Source organism: Cyrtonyx montezumae, unplaced genomic scaffold, assembly GCF_038088225.1.
Source record: "Cyrtonyx montezumae isolate F1298 unplaced genomic scaffold, pur_monq_1.0 scaffold_0, whole genome shotgun sequence".
NCBI lineage: Eukaryota > Metazoa > Chordata > Aves > Galliformes > Odontophoridae > Cyrtonyx > Cyrtonyx montezumae.
In genome coordinates, this window is record NW_027071824.1 from 17,616,800 (window position 1) to 17,635,758 (window position 18,959).

General features: G+C 42.1%; 1 protein-coding gene across 1 annotated transcript in view; it reads right to left on the minus strand.

The window, feature by feature from the left end:
* The window catches only part of LTBP1 (latent transforming growth factor beta binding protein 1), a 181,867-nt gene extending 163,646 nt beyond the window's left edge, over positions 1 to 18,221 (minus strand). The window contains exons 1-2 of the mRNA XM_065729120.1: positions 18,174 to 18,221; positions 4,654 to 4,942 (exon numbers count right to left, since the gene is read on the minus strand). Of these exons, the coding sequence (XP_065585192.1) occupies positions 4,654 to 4,910 (257 nt within the window). The 5' untranslated portion in view covers positions 4,911 to 4,942; positions 18,174 to 18,221. The remainder of the gene's footprint in view (positions 1 to 4,653; positions 4,943 to 18,173) is intronic.
* Positions 18,222 to 18,959: the final 738 nt, after the last annotated feature.

Sequence of the window (18,959 nt, forward strand, 5' to 3'; positions counted from 1 at the left end):
AAAAGGGTTTGGAGGTGAAATTGCTGAAAAGCAGCCTAGGAGAAAAGGAATCAGGGTCCCAGTAGACAAGCTGAACACAAGTCGGCAGCAGGCCCCCACAGCAAAGAACACCGATCATATGTATTGGACTGCATTAGCAACAGCACAGCCAGCAGGTCAAGGGAACATTATTCACCTCTATTTGGCACTTGCAAGACTGCATCTCAAGTACTACATCCATTTTGGGGCTCTCCAAATCAAGAAAGATACTGACACAGTAGAATGAGTCCACCAGAACTGCCAAGAACTGGATCACAGATTGCAGAAGAGAGAGAACTGCATTTGTGCAGCTTAAAGGGATGATGTTACTGTTTACAACTGCCTCTTGAGCACGCATAGAGAAGACAAAGCCAGACTTCAGACACAAGACAAAACCACAAAGTGTAACAATCACAATGCGCAACAATGAAAATTTCAATTAGACAGAGGTTATTTTGGTGGTGGTGTCTTTATTTATTTAAACCCTGAGGATAGTCATACACTGCAGTAAGAGCCCAGAGATACTATAAAATCTCCTGCCTCGAAGCCCTGGAACTAATCAAAACTCAACAGTGCAAACTTGCTTTAAGCATAAGGTCGGACCAGTCTGCCTCCAGAGGTCACTTCCAACCTGCATACATCTGTGCTTCTAAACCGAGCACCATTCCAAAGTCCCATGCTGCTCCTTACCAAGAAAAAGGTTCTTCAAGAAAAGTCAAGGTCCTTTTGGACAGTAGTCCAATTATTTGCAAAAAAAAAGAAGATTCAATATATTATTTTCAAGCATATTTTGCAGTTGAGTTTAAGAGCGGAGCTCTTCTGAAGAGCAAATAGTCAAGTTTCACTTAGTCTGTACTGCAATATCTTTAGTACAAAGAACAGTCCCACCAGTGATGTAAATAGATGTCCTCCAGAATGAATTACTCTTGACAGCTGTTAACCTTAAAAAAAGACTGGAGAAGTGTTTTTTGAAACATTTCACCTGGTCATCAATCTTGTAAGCCCATCTTAAAACCCGCTGTTCTAAAAAAAATTAAATATAGACAAGATACAAAGCCAACTCTAATATACGGGACAGGAAATTGAACAGGTAAAAGAGCAGCACATATCTTGCAGTAAATCTCAGTAAAGAGTTTGTACAATGCAAATTCAATAGCATCTAGATTTATCTACACTAAACTTATGAACAGACTATAAAAGAATATATTCATTTTTCAGTTACAACTGTCCTCCATTGGTGATTTCAGTAAGATAACTGCAGTATGCCCAATTCTTCTCTCAGATTTACTTATTAATCTACGCTCATATTGATCTCACATTTGTCTTCATCCAGCTACTACGAATTCAGGAACTACTGGAAAAAAATAGTACTTTGTTGAGTGGGAGGGGGGGGGAAATAAAAACAACTTTAATATACAGGTCAGTCAGACTCACTAAAATTATCAAATGATGTGTTTGCCTGTAATAGCATGAAACTAAAGCCAGTGATCCAGGAACACAAGTTTGGAAGAGACCTTTCAGAGAGTATTTCTAGATACATCAGACACACCAGTAATCCCAATTCTGCCACCTCAATGCTGCACATTTACCTCTCCTTTGATGAGCTTTGTCTAGTGTGAAAGCAAACTTTTAAACTTTTGTTATCACTTCACAATCTCATTAACAGTTGTCTCTCCAAAGAGACTGGAAGAACAACACTGAGACACTTCAGTATATTACTAAGTTTGATGTTAGCGAGGATTTTGAAAACCAGAATGAAAAGCTTAAAGAAAAAACACAAGCTTCTTTCCCTCTCCCTCCGCCATCCATTATTTTTTACTCCCACAGCTGGTAAATATAGAAAATCAAACTGTTGGCAGCAGCATAGCCCCAACACGTGAGAGAATGAGAAGCAAAAGGGATGCTCAGAGTTACTTGAGAGCTATCACAGCAATTCAGGACCACAAAACACATCTGTTATTGAGATAAGAATTACCAAGCAGTTTCAATAAAAAGCAGATTTTTGTTTCCAAGACATCATTTGTTTTCAATTACAGCCATCCACATCTTCTGCTAACATTCTTCAAAGATGAGACCTTGTACCTGATAACATCCATCCCCAGCCCAGGGCTATGGCAGTGTCTGTGTGTTCTAAATCCAAGATATTCCAGGAAATTAATCCCTCTCCAGGTTTCCTTCTGTTCAGCACCCTGTTCTTCAAAAAGAAATCTCTAAGAAGAAATGTGAATTTCCTAATACCCTAAATATCACTGCTACCGTAAACCCATGAAAAGATGTAAGATCGTATCTTGATGAGTTATGTCAGAAAAGTTGCATTCAAAAACAAAAAAATTGACAGAGAATGGCAAAACAGAAGTGCTGTAGAGTCAAGTCTACTATAGGAGCTTAGTTTGGGCTTCCAGATTGGGTTCTGCTCTTGCTTTCACCAGTCCTTAGCATAGCAGCAGTGTTTTGATTAGCATATCAACATCACTAGCAGCCAACAGTTCTACTCCTGCCAGAGCCTTTCATAGGTTTCTAGGAGTGGGAACAGGAAAAAGCTATTTCAAAAATATGCAAGCAGTATACAGAAAAGACAAAAATCAGAAGACATTTAGACGAGGAACTAGGGATTAGATTATTTGCTCTGCATTAATAGTAGAGATCTGATTTCAGTCATCTATCAGCCCTGAAAATTGCCCAAGTAGTCCACCTAAGGAACTACAGCTAGCACTGATTTCAACAGTTATATCTAAACATGCACCTTTCTGTCTCACATGACTGGTTTGCCAAACAGCTTATTTCCTCCCTGTCTCCTGCTAAGGTTGTAAGCTAGATTTCGCATAACTCCAAAGACTCGGTTTTTCTTTCTTCAACTCTATTATTAAACTCCATGAAAATGATTCATCTTCATGTCATCTCAAAAACTAACAATCCCCTTTACCTTAAAGAGGTCTCTCTACATCTAGGAGAAAATCCTTAGGTTAAGAAACAAAGTTCACTGTAACAAAGTTCACTTGGGTTAGCACTGCTTGCGGAAGCATACAGAGGCTCTTTGGATAACAGATAATGGTTTTTTAGTCCAAAGTCAGCTCCTCTGTATCCAGGACATGGTCCCATGCAAGCAAGAACAGAGATTTCGCTGAAGCACAACAATCTTGCAGGTGCCCTCTAGAAGTACTTAAAAGAGACATAGCCTGGTGATCTACAGTAGCAAAGAGGAATACAAGTTTGTCATCCTCTTTCTTCATGAGATAAAACGCTCAATCCCTGAACTCAGCATTTCCAGCAATAATGGCAGATATGTCTTCACTGGAAATACCCATAAGCTTCTTCTAAGCATAGTTTCATTTCAGAGAGTATGGAAAAGGAAGACTTACTGGCAAGAGCAAACTGCATTTTCTTTTATTTAAAGTACATTTTACAACCAATTCAGACAACATGCCTTTCTCACAACAGAAGAAAGAGATCCTTGAGAATACTTCTGTGTAGAGGGAAAAAGAGGGAGGAAGACATCTAGGAATAAATTCTGTTAAGAAAGGAATTGCCTGCCCTCTTTGAAATGATTTGCTACAAAGACCTGTGTGGAGCTAAGCAGAAAAGCCAGGTTCTAAGGATTAATAGTCCTGCTGAGTTTGTATGAAAGGGTACAGTGAAAAGTCTGATGATTTTAGTAGTAGTTTCTCCTTCATATTAGTGACTTCAATAATGTTATTTCTCTTATAGGCCTAAACTGGGCTCAGAGCACTTCAAAATATTAAAACTGGGTGGCAATTTCTCTGTCCCTCTAGACTCCAAAACTGTTTGTTCTTAAAGACCACTGTGCTTTACCTTCTACATTTCTCAAATTACACATTGGAAAGAGGTTAATAACCCCAGCGGAACTCAGTTAAGTTCCCTCTTCCTATTACATAAGATGTATCAAGCTGGTTTTGCTTGTTACTCCACAATAACACAAACCAGAACACCCGCAGAAGAAGCTGGATGGGTTTTGGAGGTAGAAACCCAACAAAGAGTCAACCTGAAAGTACCAGATATCATTGGCAGTGTCCAGTGATTTCTACTCTCAGAAGCAGCTTGGAGAGGCGCATTTTGTTATTAGGAGCATGCAACTTCTTAGGTGAAGTCTTTCATAACCATACACTGCCATTCTGCCTTCACAGCGTTTTTAATTATAACTTTTATAATTCTGGACATGTGAAAGCACAGTTTACTCCCCAGTCCCAATAATCTCGCTCTCCTGGCTAGAAGCAAGATAACTGTACCCTGCTTACAGTTATCTAAAAGTAACATCTGTTACAGAAGGGATACACTTTTTGCCTCTGGTTTTACCTGAAGCTGAAGGAATAGTAGCTGCCACAGACACCTAAAACTGTCAACATTCAATTTGATCACCAGGCTCCTGTGCATTCCTCTCCTCCCATATCACATGCAGCCCTGAAGCAAGCTACACACATCCAAAAGAGCAACATCCTAGGTAGAGAAATTTCAGACTCATCTGAAGTACTTCAACTAAGGAAAATAATACAGAGCCTGGAGGCAGAGAAAAAAAGATCTTCAACAACATATTCTTTGCAAATTGGAAATAAAACTTCTATAAATCTATACTGGACCTCTCTGAAAGAGAAAAATTTACAAACCAAACAAAACACTTACTGTGGTTGCATTTGCTGAGGTAATCCAACAGGAGGCTTCTGCTTGATGGTGAATGCCATCTGAGTCATGGGGCCAACCTTCGGTGGGACCTGCACCTTCTGGGAGAAGGCCTGCTGGGCAGCCTGCTGGGGTATGGGCCACAGGGGAACAACAGGGCTCCGGCCTCCAGTGGAAGATGCGTCTTGCATGACTGTATCCTCACAGGAGTTGCCTTTTGTTCCTGGCTTACACACACAGAGCTGAGGTCGCAGACACATCCCTCCATTCTGGCATGGCGGTGCACAGTTAGCTATGGAAAGATATTTTAAAATGCACCTGTGAAACAAAGAATGCTGGGACATGCAAACCCATCCCACAATTAACAAAATACATAAACACTAATCAGAGTACGAGACAGTAACAAAGCTCCACAGAAGCAAAAAGTTTGGTACAGCTTTTACTGTTCTCCTACGTAATACGTGTACAACATCTCAACAGCTTAAAAAAGCAAACTGGTACAGATCTGAAAAATAGGAAGTGCACAAGTCAAATTAATATAGCACTGTTATAAATCTGCCTGCTAGCAGTCTTCCATACTCTCTCTGCATCCTGCTTCTCCATACAATAACAACCAAACTGCATACTGTTGATCCAGGCTTGGATTCATTCTGTTACTATTTGAAGTGCTCTGTACATCATTACAGCCACATTACAGACGACCAGAATGACACAAAAAAGCATGACGTGATTCAACCCTTCCACTGCTTCAACCAGGCAGCAGCCGAGAAATGGCCACTCCAGTTACATTTAAAGACAAAAGAAGCACAAACTGTTCCTGCAATGACATAAAGACAACCAGGGGTGGTGATCTTTGAAGAAAGAGACAGGTGCTTGAGATTGCCTTGCTGTATGTTCCTTGATCCACCTGTGTAGAGGGATAAGTTTCCTCAAAAGACAATTCACTTTCAGATATATACCCTCAGACAGGATTAATTATGCTGTTTCTACAACTCTACCCACTGACTACAGAGGGATTTTGAATAATTAGCTTAGTCTCAACACTCATTCCCTAGACCTTTTTAAAGCATGACTAGTTTAGTCCCATTTTGAATGATCAAGAAACACAGAAGATGCAAATCTCACAGATGAAATGAAAAAAGCAACAAATGCAGCTACTGATCATAGGTATGCGTAACACTGCAAAGGTATGCCTAATTCCATGGTTTATTTTAGCTAGTTAATCTTACGATGTTATTCCATTTAGAAAATCTTAAAATAACAAAGATGGCAAAACAAAGACCTTCTCTTACTCACTGGATACACTTTAATAGTAAAATATAATTTGAACTAAAGTACTTATTTAAAAATATATATATATTCTTTCCGTTTGTCCCCCAGAGATGTTATTCAGTGAAGCACTTATGAGAAGATACACTGCTGAGCAGACTTCTAACACTGGTAGCAGGCAAGATTTTTTGTTTTTAAAGCATAGACAAAAGAATACACCAGATCACCAATTCCACAAGTTTTACAGGCTTATTTGTAACATAAAATACAACATATGGTACCATACCATATTTCAGTATCCAATTTCATAATGTTTTGGAGAAAAGTACACAGCACACTTCCAAATAAATCGAAGCACTTGGCACTTCAATCAAGTTTCAACACATGCACTGTATATAAAAAGTACACATACAAGTTTACGTAAGAGTAAAATTGCTAGGATGGAAGTGTGTTAATTCAGTGGGACTTAGTTGTTGGCTGATATCACCATTTAATGGAAACATACCATGTGTATCATCTGCACAGATGGCACTAGTTTTGCCACAGAACTTGTGCTTTACATGGAGTTCTCCCAATTAACTCCCTTTTCCACCTGTTCAACAACCTATCTCCTCTTGAATGCCGTTCGACTGAACTAGCTTAATTGCTCATTCTGCATTCCTGGCCATAAAAAAAAAAAAAACAGTCTTTCACTTATTTATATTTCTGATTACTTTGAAAAGCATGGACTGTGTCTTCGACTGCCAGAAGGCTGAAGAAAATTTTCACTGAAAACTTGAGAAGGGATTTACAACAAACATATGTTGTTACACACAAGCCAGCTCTTTCTTGCATCTTGCCTGTAAGACCTAGATTTTGCTAGGCACAGAAGAAATTCACGCAACTGAAACAGATTACATGTTTGGAAAATAGATTCTGGGACTCTAAATTATAATGAAATCTCATTGACTGAAGGAGTGGAAAAAATCCTGAATCTGTCATGAGCTACCACTGAATACTAACTGCCGAAAAATATCACAAAAAAGTAGAGGTATCTAACTTCCCTAAGCATCACAATGCACCAGAAATCTTAGCAAGTTACAGCCTAAGTTACATTCTCAAATTTCTTAAATTTATATATGCATACAGCATACAAAGCTCCACAGGACTAACTGCATTACTCCAACAACAAAACAAGCAGCAGCAGCCCCAGCAAATGTTAGAGTCGCAGTCTGTCTCAAGTTGTGTGACCAGTGACAACAGGCTGAAAAACTGACCCAAGAGATCTTCACAGCAATCCACCCTCTGGCTGAAGTTAGTTAACATTGTGCAACACATCACAAAATAGGATACAAATCACATTTTTAGGAAAGAATTAAATGAACTTTTAATTGATACAATGCAGAAGTTTATTTTTAAAAATAACGTTCAAAACAGCTGCCATGTGCCAAATGGATGACCTAATTGCTTTGTTTTAAGACAACAATAATGGCACATTTAACATAAAACAGCATTACTTTCCATAAAGCTAAGCCTGCAAAAACTGGAACATGGAAAAAATAAGTTGAAAATGGAAAGAAAAAAAAAAAAGGAAAAGGGTGGATAGACTTCTGTTAAAGGTGACAGGCTTTGTGCTATTGACATGGCTGCATATTCAAAATAAAGCTCAGCAAGGATGCAAGTAACAAGATTAGCCTCACTGGGTGAGATCAAAGATGGGTTTAGTTCAGCCTCCTCTCCCATTATTAAGGTGGATACTTAAGAATGGGTTTAAAAACTGGGTGAGAGGTAATAACATTTTGTACCATTACAACCTTCAATAATTAGAGGATCAGCAATTTCTGAGCAGGAGTACTGTTTTTGTATTTTAATAATCCTCAACAAAGCTTTCTATTAGGAGTTCACTGATTTGCTTTTTTTGAACTAAAACTTCTCGTGCCAAGGAAGTTGGACAGTTGAGAAGACTGGGCAAACCTCCCCCGCTTTCCATAGCAGTGATACGATGAAGGAACATGAACCTCCTTTGGGTTATTTTTTGCAAGAGTTAAATAAAGGAAGCTTGTCCCATAAGAGCAGTATTAGCACAGGCTTGCTTCCTAACATTCCAATTTTTTCTACCCCCACTGAGGTAAACCCCACCTCCCTAACACTAACACAGCATGGTCACAGAGAACAGACTTCTCATTGCACAGCTGGATCCTATTAACTGCCACAGCATGGGAGATGCAGCGCTAACTGGCACATGCACACCCATGGATCAATAAGAGGCAGCCCACAGCACACCATGGCTGAGGCTTGCTTCTTTTTCTTTTGGAAATTGCACTAACCAACAGTTTCTGGCAAAAACACAGCACTGAAGTTCGAGATACAACAGCATTATGATTGCCTTAAGTTATCCCTATATGTGGCTCTTCTAGAAGAGACTTGCATAGGGATAATCTCTGATAAAATTACTCAGAGCAATTTCAGAAGATAGTACAACACTGCACGTACTAGTGAGCATGTAAGAACATCTCTTCGATAGGTATCAAGATCTTTTATTTTTAAGGAAATCACACCTGCAGAGCCATTCTCTCCCAAAACCCAAACCTTCCTAACATGACTGAGTCACACACACAACAGCCACCAGTGACTAATGCCCTGCTGTTGCTTAGCCAGCCCGTTGCATATTGCTCAACTTTCTCTCACAATTTATCCATTCCACTCCCACTCGGATGGTTTTGTTATGAGCCATTACAGTTCTCTGACCAAAGCTTTTGTCCACCTTCGCGTTTCATTACTGTCTTAATACACCATTGCAAATGAGCTTCCAGAACAGCGATGGCTAACTTGAAGTCCAAGAAATTGTTCATAAAGAAGACAGTGTCCTGCCCATTTACTCCCAAATTGTTCCATTTTTCTCTCAGAGCACGAAGAGTGCTATGCAAATACAAACCAAGTCTAAATTACGAGCTGTAACTGAGTTTATCACCTAGCAAGTTGTGAGAATTGGTACAGATGCAGATGAACTGTGAAAAATTATGAAAACCTTACACCTCAAGCAATTCAGTGATAAAATGTCAAATGACATTCTGTGTAGGTAAGTGTAAAACAAGCACACGGGGAAAAAGTAATCCTAAATTCACACAAAATTGCTGGTCTTTAAGAAGACCACTATCACTCTGAAACAAGTTACTGTCAGCAGTTCATTGCTCAGTCACAATGGATTTAAAAAAAACAACACAAAAACCTGAAGTAAAAAAACCCACAAGTATTAACAATTCCTAAAAACGGAACAAAGAACAGCAACACAGAACAACATTACAAGGCCCCTCACTGTACACACATACACACTGCTCACCCTCACCTGTGTTACTGCAAATCATTCTGGTCCTTTCATTCTGGAAAGGATTTCCTGACAACAGAGTCCAGCAAATAAGAAGGGGGACCACAATGATCAAAGGCAGGAAATCACTTTTTTCTTTCTTTGTACGTCATGCTTAAATACTCTAGAACTCCTCAGTACAGAAAACTTGAACAAGTACGGCAAAACGTGGCAAATTTATAGGTAAGGAAGAAAAAGCAAACAGTACATTTAAGGGGTGATGTCCTAAGTAGAAACAGCTGGTGGCAAACTGAAACACTAACCTCACACCTGTGGCAAAGAGGGGGTAATTAACCCAGGCTATCACCTTTGCTTTCAAAGTCCCCAAATTACAGGATAGTTTCACAGAAAACTGCTTGCAGTATCTCAACACACTGATCCTTTTTATGCATCTTTCCCTACTGAACTACTGTTCGCCACTGTCAGCTTCCTGGGTTAGACAGGAACTCTCTGGTCTGGCTCCACAAGCTCAAACCCTCAGCTTAGTCAGCACTGCAGTGTGTAGCAGTTAAGAGTTGCCTGTTTGTCCAGGTTTCAGGAAATCTGCAAGGATCACTCCTTTCCTATCTCAAAAGACAAAACACACCACCCACTGAGGGCTGTGTCTTGAACTTTCTCATCAATGGGGAATTCACATGTCACCTCTCCATGTACTCCTGTTTTGACTCAGGCTCCTAGTGGTGATATCACATCTTTTAACCCATAATGACGAGATCGATCCAGGAAACTGACACCTTCAGTTTTGATTCAGTAAGTTCTGACAAACCTGCATACCATGTTCCTTCTGCTCCTGTGTGAGCATTCATGAAACACACCCGGTACAAACTTGGTGATATTTCAGTGTTGCCACCATTGCTTCTAAGACACTGAAACAGATTAATTAAGCTCATCACTTTGGTTTTATATCAATTTACATTGACCTTCTCCAAACAACAGCATCCATGCTGTTGTATTAGGTGTGTATTGACTCTCCTGGTCATTTGGAAAGCTGAAACGTACAGAAAAGTATCTTTAAATGAGAAATTCACATGAAACAGTTTAAATAGTGCCAAAAACTTTAGGCACACCTAGACTCCCTGCCTCAGTTGCACCTTTAAGCACTTCCTGTCAAATACGTGCTGTTGGTTTGTACTTAAACGACCAGAAGCATTTATTATACTTCCTAAACTTGAATACTGTTATATGATGTTTACACTACAATCAACAGCGTTGTGAGCTGTGTTATTTCTAACAAGCCCATCCAGTAGATCTGTTTTAACACACTTTAATAAAGGATGTTTTTCCTTTTTAACCGCATGTAAACAAGCATTAGTTTAAGCAGAACATGATGATTTCCAACAACTTCCACCACTGCACATGTTGGTGCTGTATATATGGTTATCCATACTGCCAGTGAAATACTACTAATCCTTTAAACAAACCTAAGCCTACGATGTTAACTGTTCTCTTTCACAGGAATGTGTAAAGCAGAAAATAGTCATTGGAAGGAGGATTAGAAGTGTGTGCATGCTTTGGATTCCAGTACAAAATGGTCAAGAAACAATGTATGTATCAAGTTTACATAAAGGGGAAAAAAAACTAACATGAATACACCTGTGCCTACGGCAGCAATTCCAAGTTCTGTTACATCCAGAATGGGAACAGACTATTAAAGGCATAGAAGACGGTATTTGCTTTTTCATTAATTCAACATTTCTATTCCTCAAGCACACAGAGAAACCAAACCTAAGTATATCTTGGTTGAGCGAGCATCCTAAACAAAATTTGTGATACAAAGGCATCTCCAGCTCCTGCTGTGCTCAAAGACAGAGAGATGATCCCCCACCAGCACCAAAAGAAAAGAGCAGAAAGGCCTCTTTTCTCTTGAGAGGCTCCAAGCTAGGGATTCTGAATGGGAAGAGGCATTCTGCACCAGTTCCCTGAGAGAAATCTGAATACAGCGCCGACATCCCAGAGAAGGGCAAAATTTACAATAGCTTCCTGTTCTCCCAGTTGCCCAATTGAGTAGCTTATCACTTACTTTTAGACTTATATTCTGGATACCACATCTTACATCTCTGTAAGCATTGCATCACTCAGGAACAAGGAAGCAACACACGTTTTGGATTTCTAGTCTCCAAGCCGAAGAAACATGTAGCACTCACTATCAAGTGCTTTTCTGGGGATCCATTTTTCCACTTGAGTAACTCTCTCCAGATGGTTTTCAACAACTGAATTTTACCAGAAGTATATCTAATGCATCTGCACAGCTATTGAGGATGGAGAGGTGAATTAGCAACCAAGGGCGAGACAACCATACTGTAAGACAACCCTATAGAAATTTAAAGTTACTTGGTGTCATTTCTACTGATTCTTTAGCTCTGAAAAAGACCACATGAATCTCTATATGATTAATGGAAGAAATATTACAACCATCTGTGTCTTCCTACACAGGAAATTTGTTCTTATCACAACTACATGGTCTTAGGGAATTCTTTCCCTAAATATACTTCAAAGGAAATCATGCATCATGAAGGAATTCACTAGTCCACTTCAAACATCTGATGCATTCCTATGTTGACATGGATGACTACCATAAATATGACCTCCAAGAAAGGAGGGAAGTGAACAGACAACAACAAAAACCTTTGTCACACAAAGCGTTTAAAAAAAAAAAAAAAACCAGTTGCTCTCCCAGCACAATGAGCACATAGCACACTTCATTATTTTACTACCTACCTTCATATAATTATCCCCAAATTCTGTAACGTATCAGAATTTAACGGCAACTATACTAAAATACTTAAAAAGTCTTATTTTATCAGGTGTAAGAACATAATGTGCTGGTTGAGAGCTGGCACTTTCATTCATACATTTACAGGAGTTTGTGAAGCCTAACTCAATTATTTGTACTATAGAACCTATGAGACAACTTCTAGTATTTAATGATTTGTGATCAGAATTATGCAAAATTTGATAGTAGATACATATAAGATTCTCACATACTACACAGCCTTCTTTCACACCATTATAAATGGAAATAAATCACTACAGAATGGACTAGGAAACCAGAAAGTACATGTTATGTGCTCTTTTTGCTTCTGGAGTGGTTAACGCTGCATTCTGCAATCCTTTTAATTCTTTCAACCTTGCTCATTATATTGTCTATTCAGTTTGTTACAAAATACTTCATAAGAAATACACAGGAAACTGAATGAATTAACAGAAGCTCAATAAAACTGAAAAAATTTAACTGGATGCAGGATTCAGACAATTGAAACATTACAGAAAAGAAATACCAAAGACCATTAACCATAAAAGAGTAATTTAGATGCTAAGAACAATGAAACTTTTCTAAGCCCAACCAGCCTTCAATACAAGTTTACTATGCAGTTGACCTCCTCAAACTCAGGCCTAAACTGCCATCTAGAGATTATACAAGAATGAATTATGAAAAAAGCAAGCCTTGATACAGGACATGAGTCAATCCAATCCCCTCTATAAGCAGGCAGCTCTCTGAACCTCTGCATTGATGCAGAGATTACTACCTGCTTTTCACATGAGACCACAACCTACCAGAACTATTTGAAACTACATATTTAAGTGAACATCTTGACTTGCTAAGATCCGAAATCCTTGATCCTTCACACAGTCAGAAATGCAGACACATGGGATCTCTGCATTCTTTCTGTAGTCAATGGAGAGGAGAGGATCTGCTTTCCGGGAATAAATTAAGCTACGCAAGAGAAATACTGCTGCTTCTAAAAGCAGAACAACAACAAAAAAAGCTAAAGCAGAAACACCCAAACGCAGCCCATCTGCACCAATTACCAATCAGACTCACCTGAGAACATGAACCACCCACAATCTGCTAAGGCTCAGCACTGCAATTACTGAACAAGGATTCAGCTGAGGGTGGTCTCAGCCCTTCTCCATCCACCCTCATTAACTCACTCAGTCTCAGGCAGCCTGAACCTGCTTCAATTTCCAACAAGCTGCACTTCACAGTGAAGCTGCAAATAAAGTTCTCTCTACTCAACTCTTCCAAGGCTCCTAGTGCAGTACCCCACACCTTGTTGCACTCACCACTTTCCAATGGCCAGGAAACATGCTGATCTCAACAGCAAGGCTGTGCTCTCATCCACACAGACACGGCACAGCAGAAGCACGCATGCTGAACAGCAGAAACAGCCCCGGGCTGCATCTTGTGAGGGGCCACTGGGTACCGTAAGGGTCACTTCACTGCCAGATGTTGTGCCTGCAACAGGTAAAGCCCCAAACACTAAAGGACACAGTTAACGTACTTTGTCTCATATTGGTGTTCATCCTATGAGATCAGCAAAGTAAAACACTAAACTCTAAAACACATAAACCATGGGCCTCAGGTCTTCAAGACCAAGGGTTCCAGTCCAGAGATCTGCTCCCATTAGAGTACACTATCTGCTCATATAGGCAAAGCCAACGATGACAAGAATATGGATCCTCCCTTTATCTCATCTCCCCGAGGAGAGTGCAACCATTACTGAGGACTGATGAAGGCTGACCCACCATAAAAGCCAGGGTATTCCTTGCATGAAAAAAATTAAGTTCTATTTACAATGTTACAGTAGCAACCCACAGCTGAACCAAGCCACAGAAGAGATGGCTTTCTGTTTTTCAGTTTCAAAGTTTTTTAATCTAGTCTTTGATGTTGCTTTCAAAGGGTGAGTTAAGTGAGGTCAAGGTAGTTACGCCTCTTTAAAATGTAAAGATTTCATTTTGATTTAGACATGATTTGAAGAAGACTGATACAGCTTCTACAGAGATGATCTCAATGTGGAGAAAAAACATTTGTTAAGAGCATGTTATAGTCAGGCTTTGTATATACAATGTAAATAAACAGAGCTTGGTAAAGCTCTAAGCCACAAAACTGATGAAGCAAAAGCCTCAGGAAACATTTATGACCAGAAACCCTTCAAGAAACACAGCTGCAAACATTTGAAGTAGTCATTCCAGTGATCAGAAGTACCGCTCTCCTGGATACCACCATTTCTCAGAGCTGCAGTGAATGCAGAGAGAGAGGAGATACTAGGCAACCAATACTGAAACATTTAATAGCGCACAGCTCTACATCTAAACTGGGGGCACACGTACACGTCTAAGTTTCCAAGTCTGCATCCCAGCCCTAGAGAAAAGATCAGAACAAGACCTAAGCATGTAACCTTTCCTTCACCTCCTCCAAGAAAACTCAGGAGCACAATCTAGAAGCAGCCTCAGGCATGCTCCAGCCAGGCCTGGCAAAGTTGGGTGTCCACAGTACCCATTACATCATCAAATGCCCAAGCGGAGACCATACAGATTTGGGAACTGAACAAAGAGGACCTTCCTCAGAGCAAGCTGGCCTTCTTCTGCAGTGGAAAGTATATAGTTTCTTATTCTGAAAAATAAATTAGACCTTATCCAGCACACTTATTTAACATGAAGTCTAGAAAACTTTCAAAAGAAAAGATAAAACAGATTGTCTTCTCTTCTGATGATCTTTCCAATGTGTCTGAGCATCTGACAAGGGAAGAACTTCATAGTCCAGTTCAAGAAAACTGCCCAGATCCAGCTCCCAAGGCCTCAGCTTGTGCACATCCACAGAAAGCATGCACACACATATGCAACACCCTGAAGTAACAAAGTCTTCTCTCTTTCTTAATCCACAAGGATAGAGCACGTGAATTCTGCATCTAAGCAGATTCTCCCTATATATGATTTAAACATAATCCTCCTAGGTCCACTTTCTCACCCACTTGTACCATAAGCCTTCCTTGTACTTCTGCATCAAGTTCACATTCCAGCATTCCTATAAGAACCAGCTCTCCTTCCTACTACCATTTCTTAACTTGCATCATGATGTTAGCAAAAGTTAAATTCCTTCCCACTTTACATTGAGAATACACCCTATATTAATGCTCCCAACAAAATATATTACACACTTTAGATGTTTAATATTAAAACAAGGTGGTCCCATTAAATCATTCTTGGAGATATCAGATTCAATGTACAACAACTTCTTTCTTGACTTCCCAACATGTAAGTTCTCTGTCATCACTGCAAACAACCAAAGAGTCTATTTCATGGGAAGCAATATTAACTAGTACAAATCTAGTAGCAAGTAACTAAGTAGGAGATGAAGGCATTCAACAGGTTAAGAAAGCATTTGAGAGAGGATTTCCAGCTTACACCTTCCAGTCAGTGATTATAACTTGTACAAGGCCACATTTAACCTAAAGTTCAATTTCTACAAATGAAATAAATAATCTTAAACCCACATTCTGGGCTTCATCTGCCTTACAGCCATGTTAGAAAGCTAATTAACATCTGTATGATGTTCTGCTAGTACAAGTACCAACAAAGCACAATGTCTCCAGCCCTGGTGGTATCCCGTAATTGCTCTTACACAGATCATAACTTCTGATAACGATGACTGTAAGAAAATGTGTCATAAACATTTCCACGTGCTTACAACCTTCCAAGGTGTTTATTGCTGTGGTTGAGCTTACACCACCACTGTCTTTACCCAAAGGAGGATGTTCTGAACATCTCCAAAATATTTTTGTGTGTTTTAAGTCATTTTCCCAGCATAAAGCAACTCTGAGTACTTTCAAGGCTGAACTTCGTGATTTCAAATTGGAATAATGTGGTTCTTCACAAACATGGTTACACCAAGTTTGAAAAAAGTAGCAAAGAAAACTTGACAACGTAAAACTGAAATGTTAAGCACAGCATGGAAAAAGCCTATGTGCCTGAGACTGGAGATAAGAGGCACTCTCCTGCAGGTAGTGAACAGGAACACAGAAGTTCACCTTGCAAGACAACATAAGTATGGTTAACACAACTAGCAGTTCAGCTTCCAACTAAAATTTACGGAGGACTTTGAAAAGTGCACTCTTCTCCATTCAGAGGCTGCCCTCTGATCTGCACAAAACATTTCAAATTTGCTTAGGTGTTGCTCCCTTAGGAAAATGCACCACAGTTGCCACTGTGTGCAGCCAGGATGCTGCTGGCCTGGGACAGGAGTCAAAGGAGGAGCGGCCCCAGTCCTCTGCATAACAAATGGTCCAGCGAGCACCACCGCTATGGGAGGAAGGGAAAGGCTAGCAAAGCCTGCAAGACCGTGCCTCTTCACTTCAATCCCTGCTCCTGCGGGTAATGAGCAGGCTTATTACCACAGGTGTAGCATAGCAGAAACACATGGTGCTCGCTGCAGCCTGGGGTTACACCTGAGCTCATAACTCTCATGATCAGAGCTGGCTCTCAGCACTCTGGTTCTGGAAGCATGATGCAGACAAATGGAAGCTGGCTCTGCAAAGAGGCAGTATGGGCCTGGGGTTTATTAGCTCAGGCTTTGCACTATGCAAAGAATATAAGCTGGCCCTGGAGGCCCAGGAGCTTATTAAGGCAATACTGAGCCTGAGCTAATAAACGCTGACAGGTCCAAACTGACTCTGCATGAAGTCAGCTCAGGTGTGCCTGCATCTGTGGCACAATTAATGCACAACTGGAATAGTTCACTCTAAAACTGACTGTTCTCTATCTGACCTTAAAAATCACTTATCCCTATAAGAAACAAAGGAGTTAACAGTTGTTTAGTTATAGAGTTTTTGTTCTTCTGAAAGAATCACTGGGAGGCTCAAGAAAAGGAGATATCTGGCTTTACAACTCTGAGACTCATCTTCCACTGCTCAACCGAGTCGATGCTATCTCACAGTTTTCCTACATTATAAAATCAGACATTCAGTGCTTCACTTGGCTTGCCAGAAAGGAACAGCTAGGAAAATCCAAGCCAAGTGAACGATACTGCTGCTGAGAAGCATCAGAGCAGGCAGTAAGAATATTTAATACAAAGGAGGGCCCAATACCAGAGACACAACAAGAGAAAGATCCCCCCCAAACCTGTCACCCTTTCTTTTAACTCTCCCTGCTAATCCATTACTCCAATAAGCATGTGAATAGGCCAAACAATCCACAGACTTAAATGAGATTCTGAAGAGCTATCCCTGTAACAACCCAACTGCCCGGCTTAGTCCTCACTGAAGGACCAAAGGATGGAAATGATTAAAAAAAAAGAAGACAAAAAGAACAGCTGAACAATGATGGGGGAAGTTGAAAAGATGGGACCTAAAAAGAAAAGGTGAAGAAAACTACTTTGTTTATTAAGCAAAGCTTGTAAGTCATCTGCACTGAAGTTACCTGCAAAGAAAAATTACTGGAAGAGTGAATCAGAGTCACAAAGAGGAACATATTGTGTTGAACACGATGAAGGTTAAAGTGGCACCTTTGAAAAAAAAAAAAATGACTTTGAAAAGTCAGAAACTAAACTGCAAGCTTGTGAAATAGCACTTCTCCCATGTTGGTTTGTCACTGAACCAAGGTACATGCATTCAGTAGGCTCTGTGCTCAGCCCCAGTGCCACGCTGTAGGAAACTACCGTGCCACTTTCCCGTGCGGTAAGCAAAAGAACCGAGGCAGCTCACCTAACCCCGTCAGCATTTACTGTAAACTGAGAACGGTCCTTCAGACGACCGCCTTAAACGCACGTTTAAGTCGGTCGGGGAAAAGGAGCGCCTCTGTCCGTACAGCCACCGTGAGGACGCCGCGAGCAACAGCTCCGGCAGCTCATAGGTACTTGACCTCGCCGAGGATTACAGATGCCGCCGCTCCCTACAGCGACAAACCCCACCCGGGCACAAAAGCCTCCGCAAGAGCCCCCTAGCACGGCTCGCACCCCGCCGACAGCTTCCTGCGGCTCTCCGCGGGGCAGGGGCCCGTGCTGCAGAACCGATGCAGGGCACCTCGCGGATGCCCACCGGGGCTTCCCAGCTGGGGCTGCCATTCCCGTTTCGTGACCTCACGGCAGCGCAGCCGTCCGCCTCCGTTCGGAGAGATTCCCCCGCACTTTACTCACGTTTGATGCACCTCTGCGAGCCCGTGGCCTTGCTCCAGCCGTGGCAGCACTGCCCCCCGCAGACGTTGACCCTGCGGGAAGAGGGGAGAGGGTCCGGAGGGGCCCCTCAGCCGCCGGCGCCCGCAGGGCCGGGGCGGGAGACAAAAGGGTGGAGGGGGGGGGAACGGGAAAGCCGCGAGGAGCCGGGGAGCCCGGGAGACGACCGCCCGCGGGGCCGCCCCTCGCCCGCTCGACGCCTCGAGTGGCCAGGGAGGAGCGGGCAGGTAACGGCGCCGCGAGCGGAGCGCGGCACGAGACGCGCGGCACCTTACCCCGGCAGCGGCGGCAGCGGGTGCTTGTGGCGGGATGGCGTGCCGCTGCTGTTGCCGTGGGGTCCCGGTGGAAGCTTGGGCCGTGGGCCGAAGCGGGCCGGCTTGGCGAAGGAGGCGGCGGAGTTGAGGTGGCTCTGCCCGACGGGGCCCAGGCGGAGCTGCACGCCCGTGCCTCCCGCTTTGCTCATCCGCCGCGTGCGCTCCGCCGTGCCGTAGCGCGCGTTGAGCTGCACGTTAAAGGTGCGCTGCTGCTGCTGCCCCGCGAGGAGGGCCGGGCGTTGCTGCCGGCCGCCGGCCGAGCCCGCCTGGCCGGGGTGCAGCACGTAGGTGATCCTCCGCAGCCTGCCCTTCTCGGCGGCCGCGAGCGCCGGAGAGAGCAGCGCCCAGGCGCACAGGAGAAAGCCCCATCCGATCCGAGCCATCTTTGCGGCCGGAGCCCCCGCCAGCTTCGAAACCCCCCGCGCCCGGGGGGGAG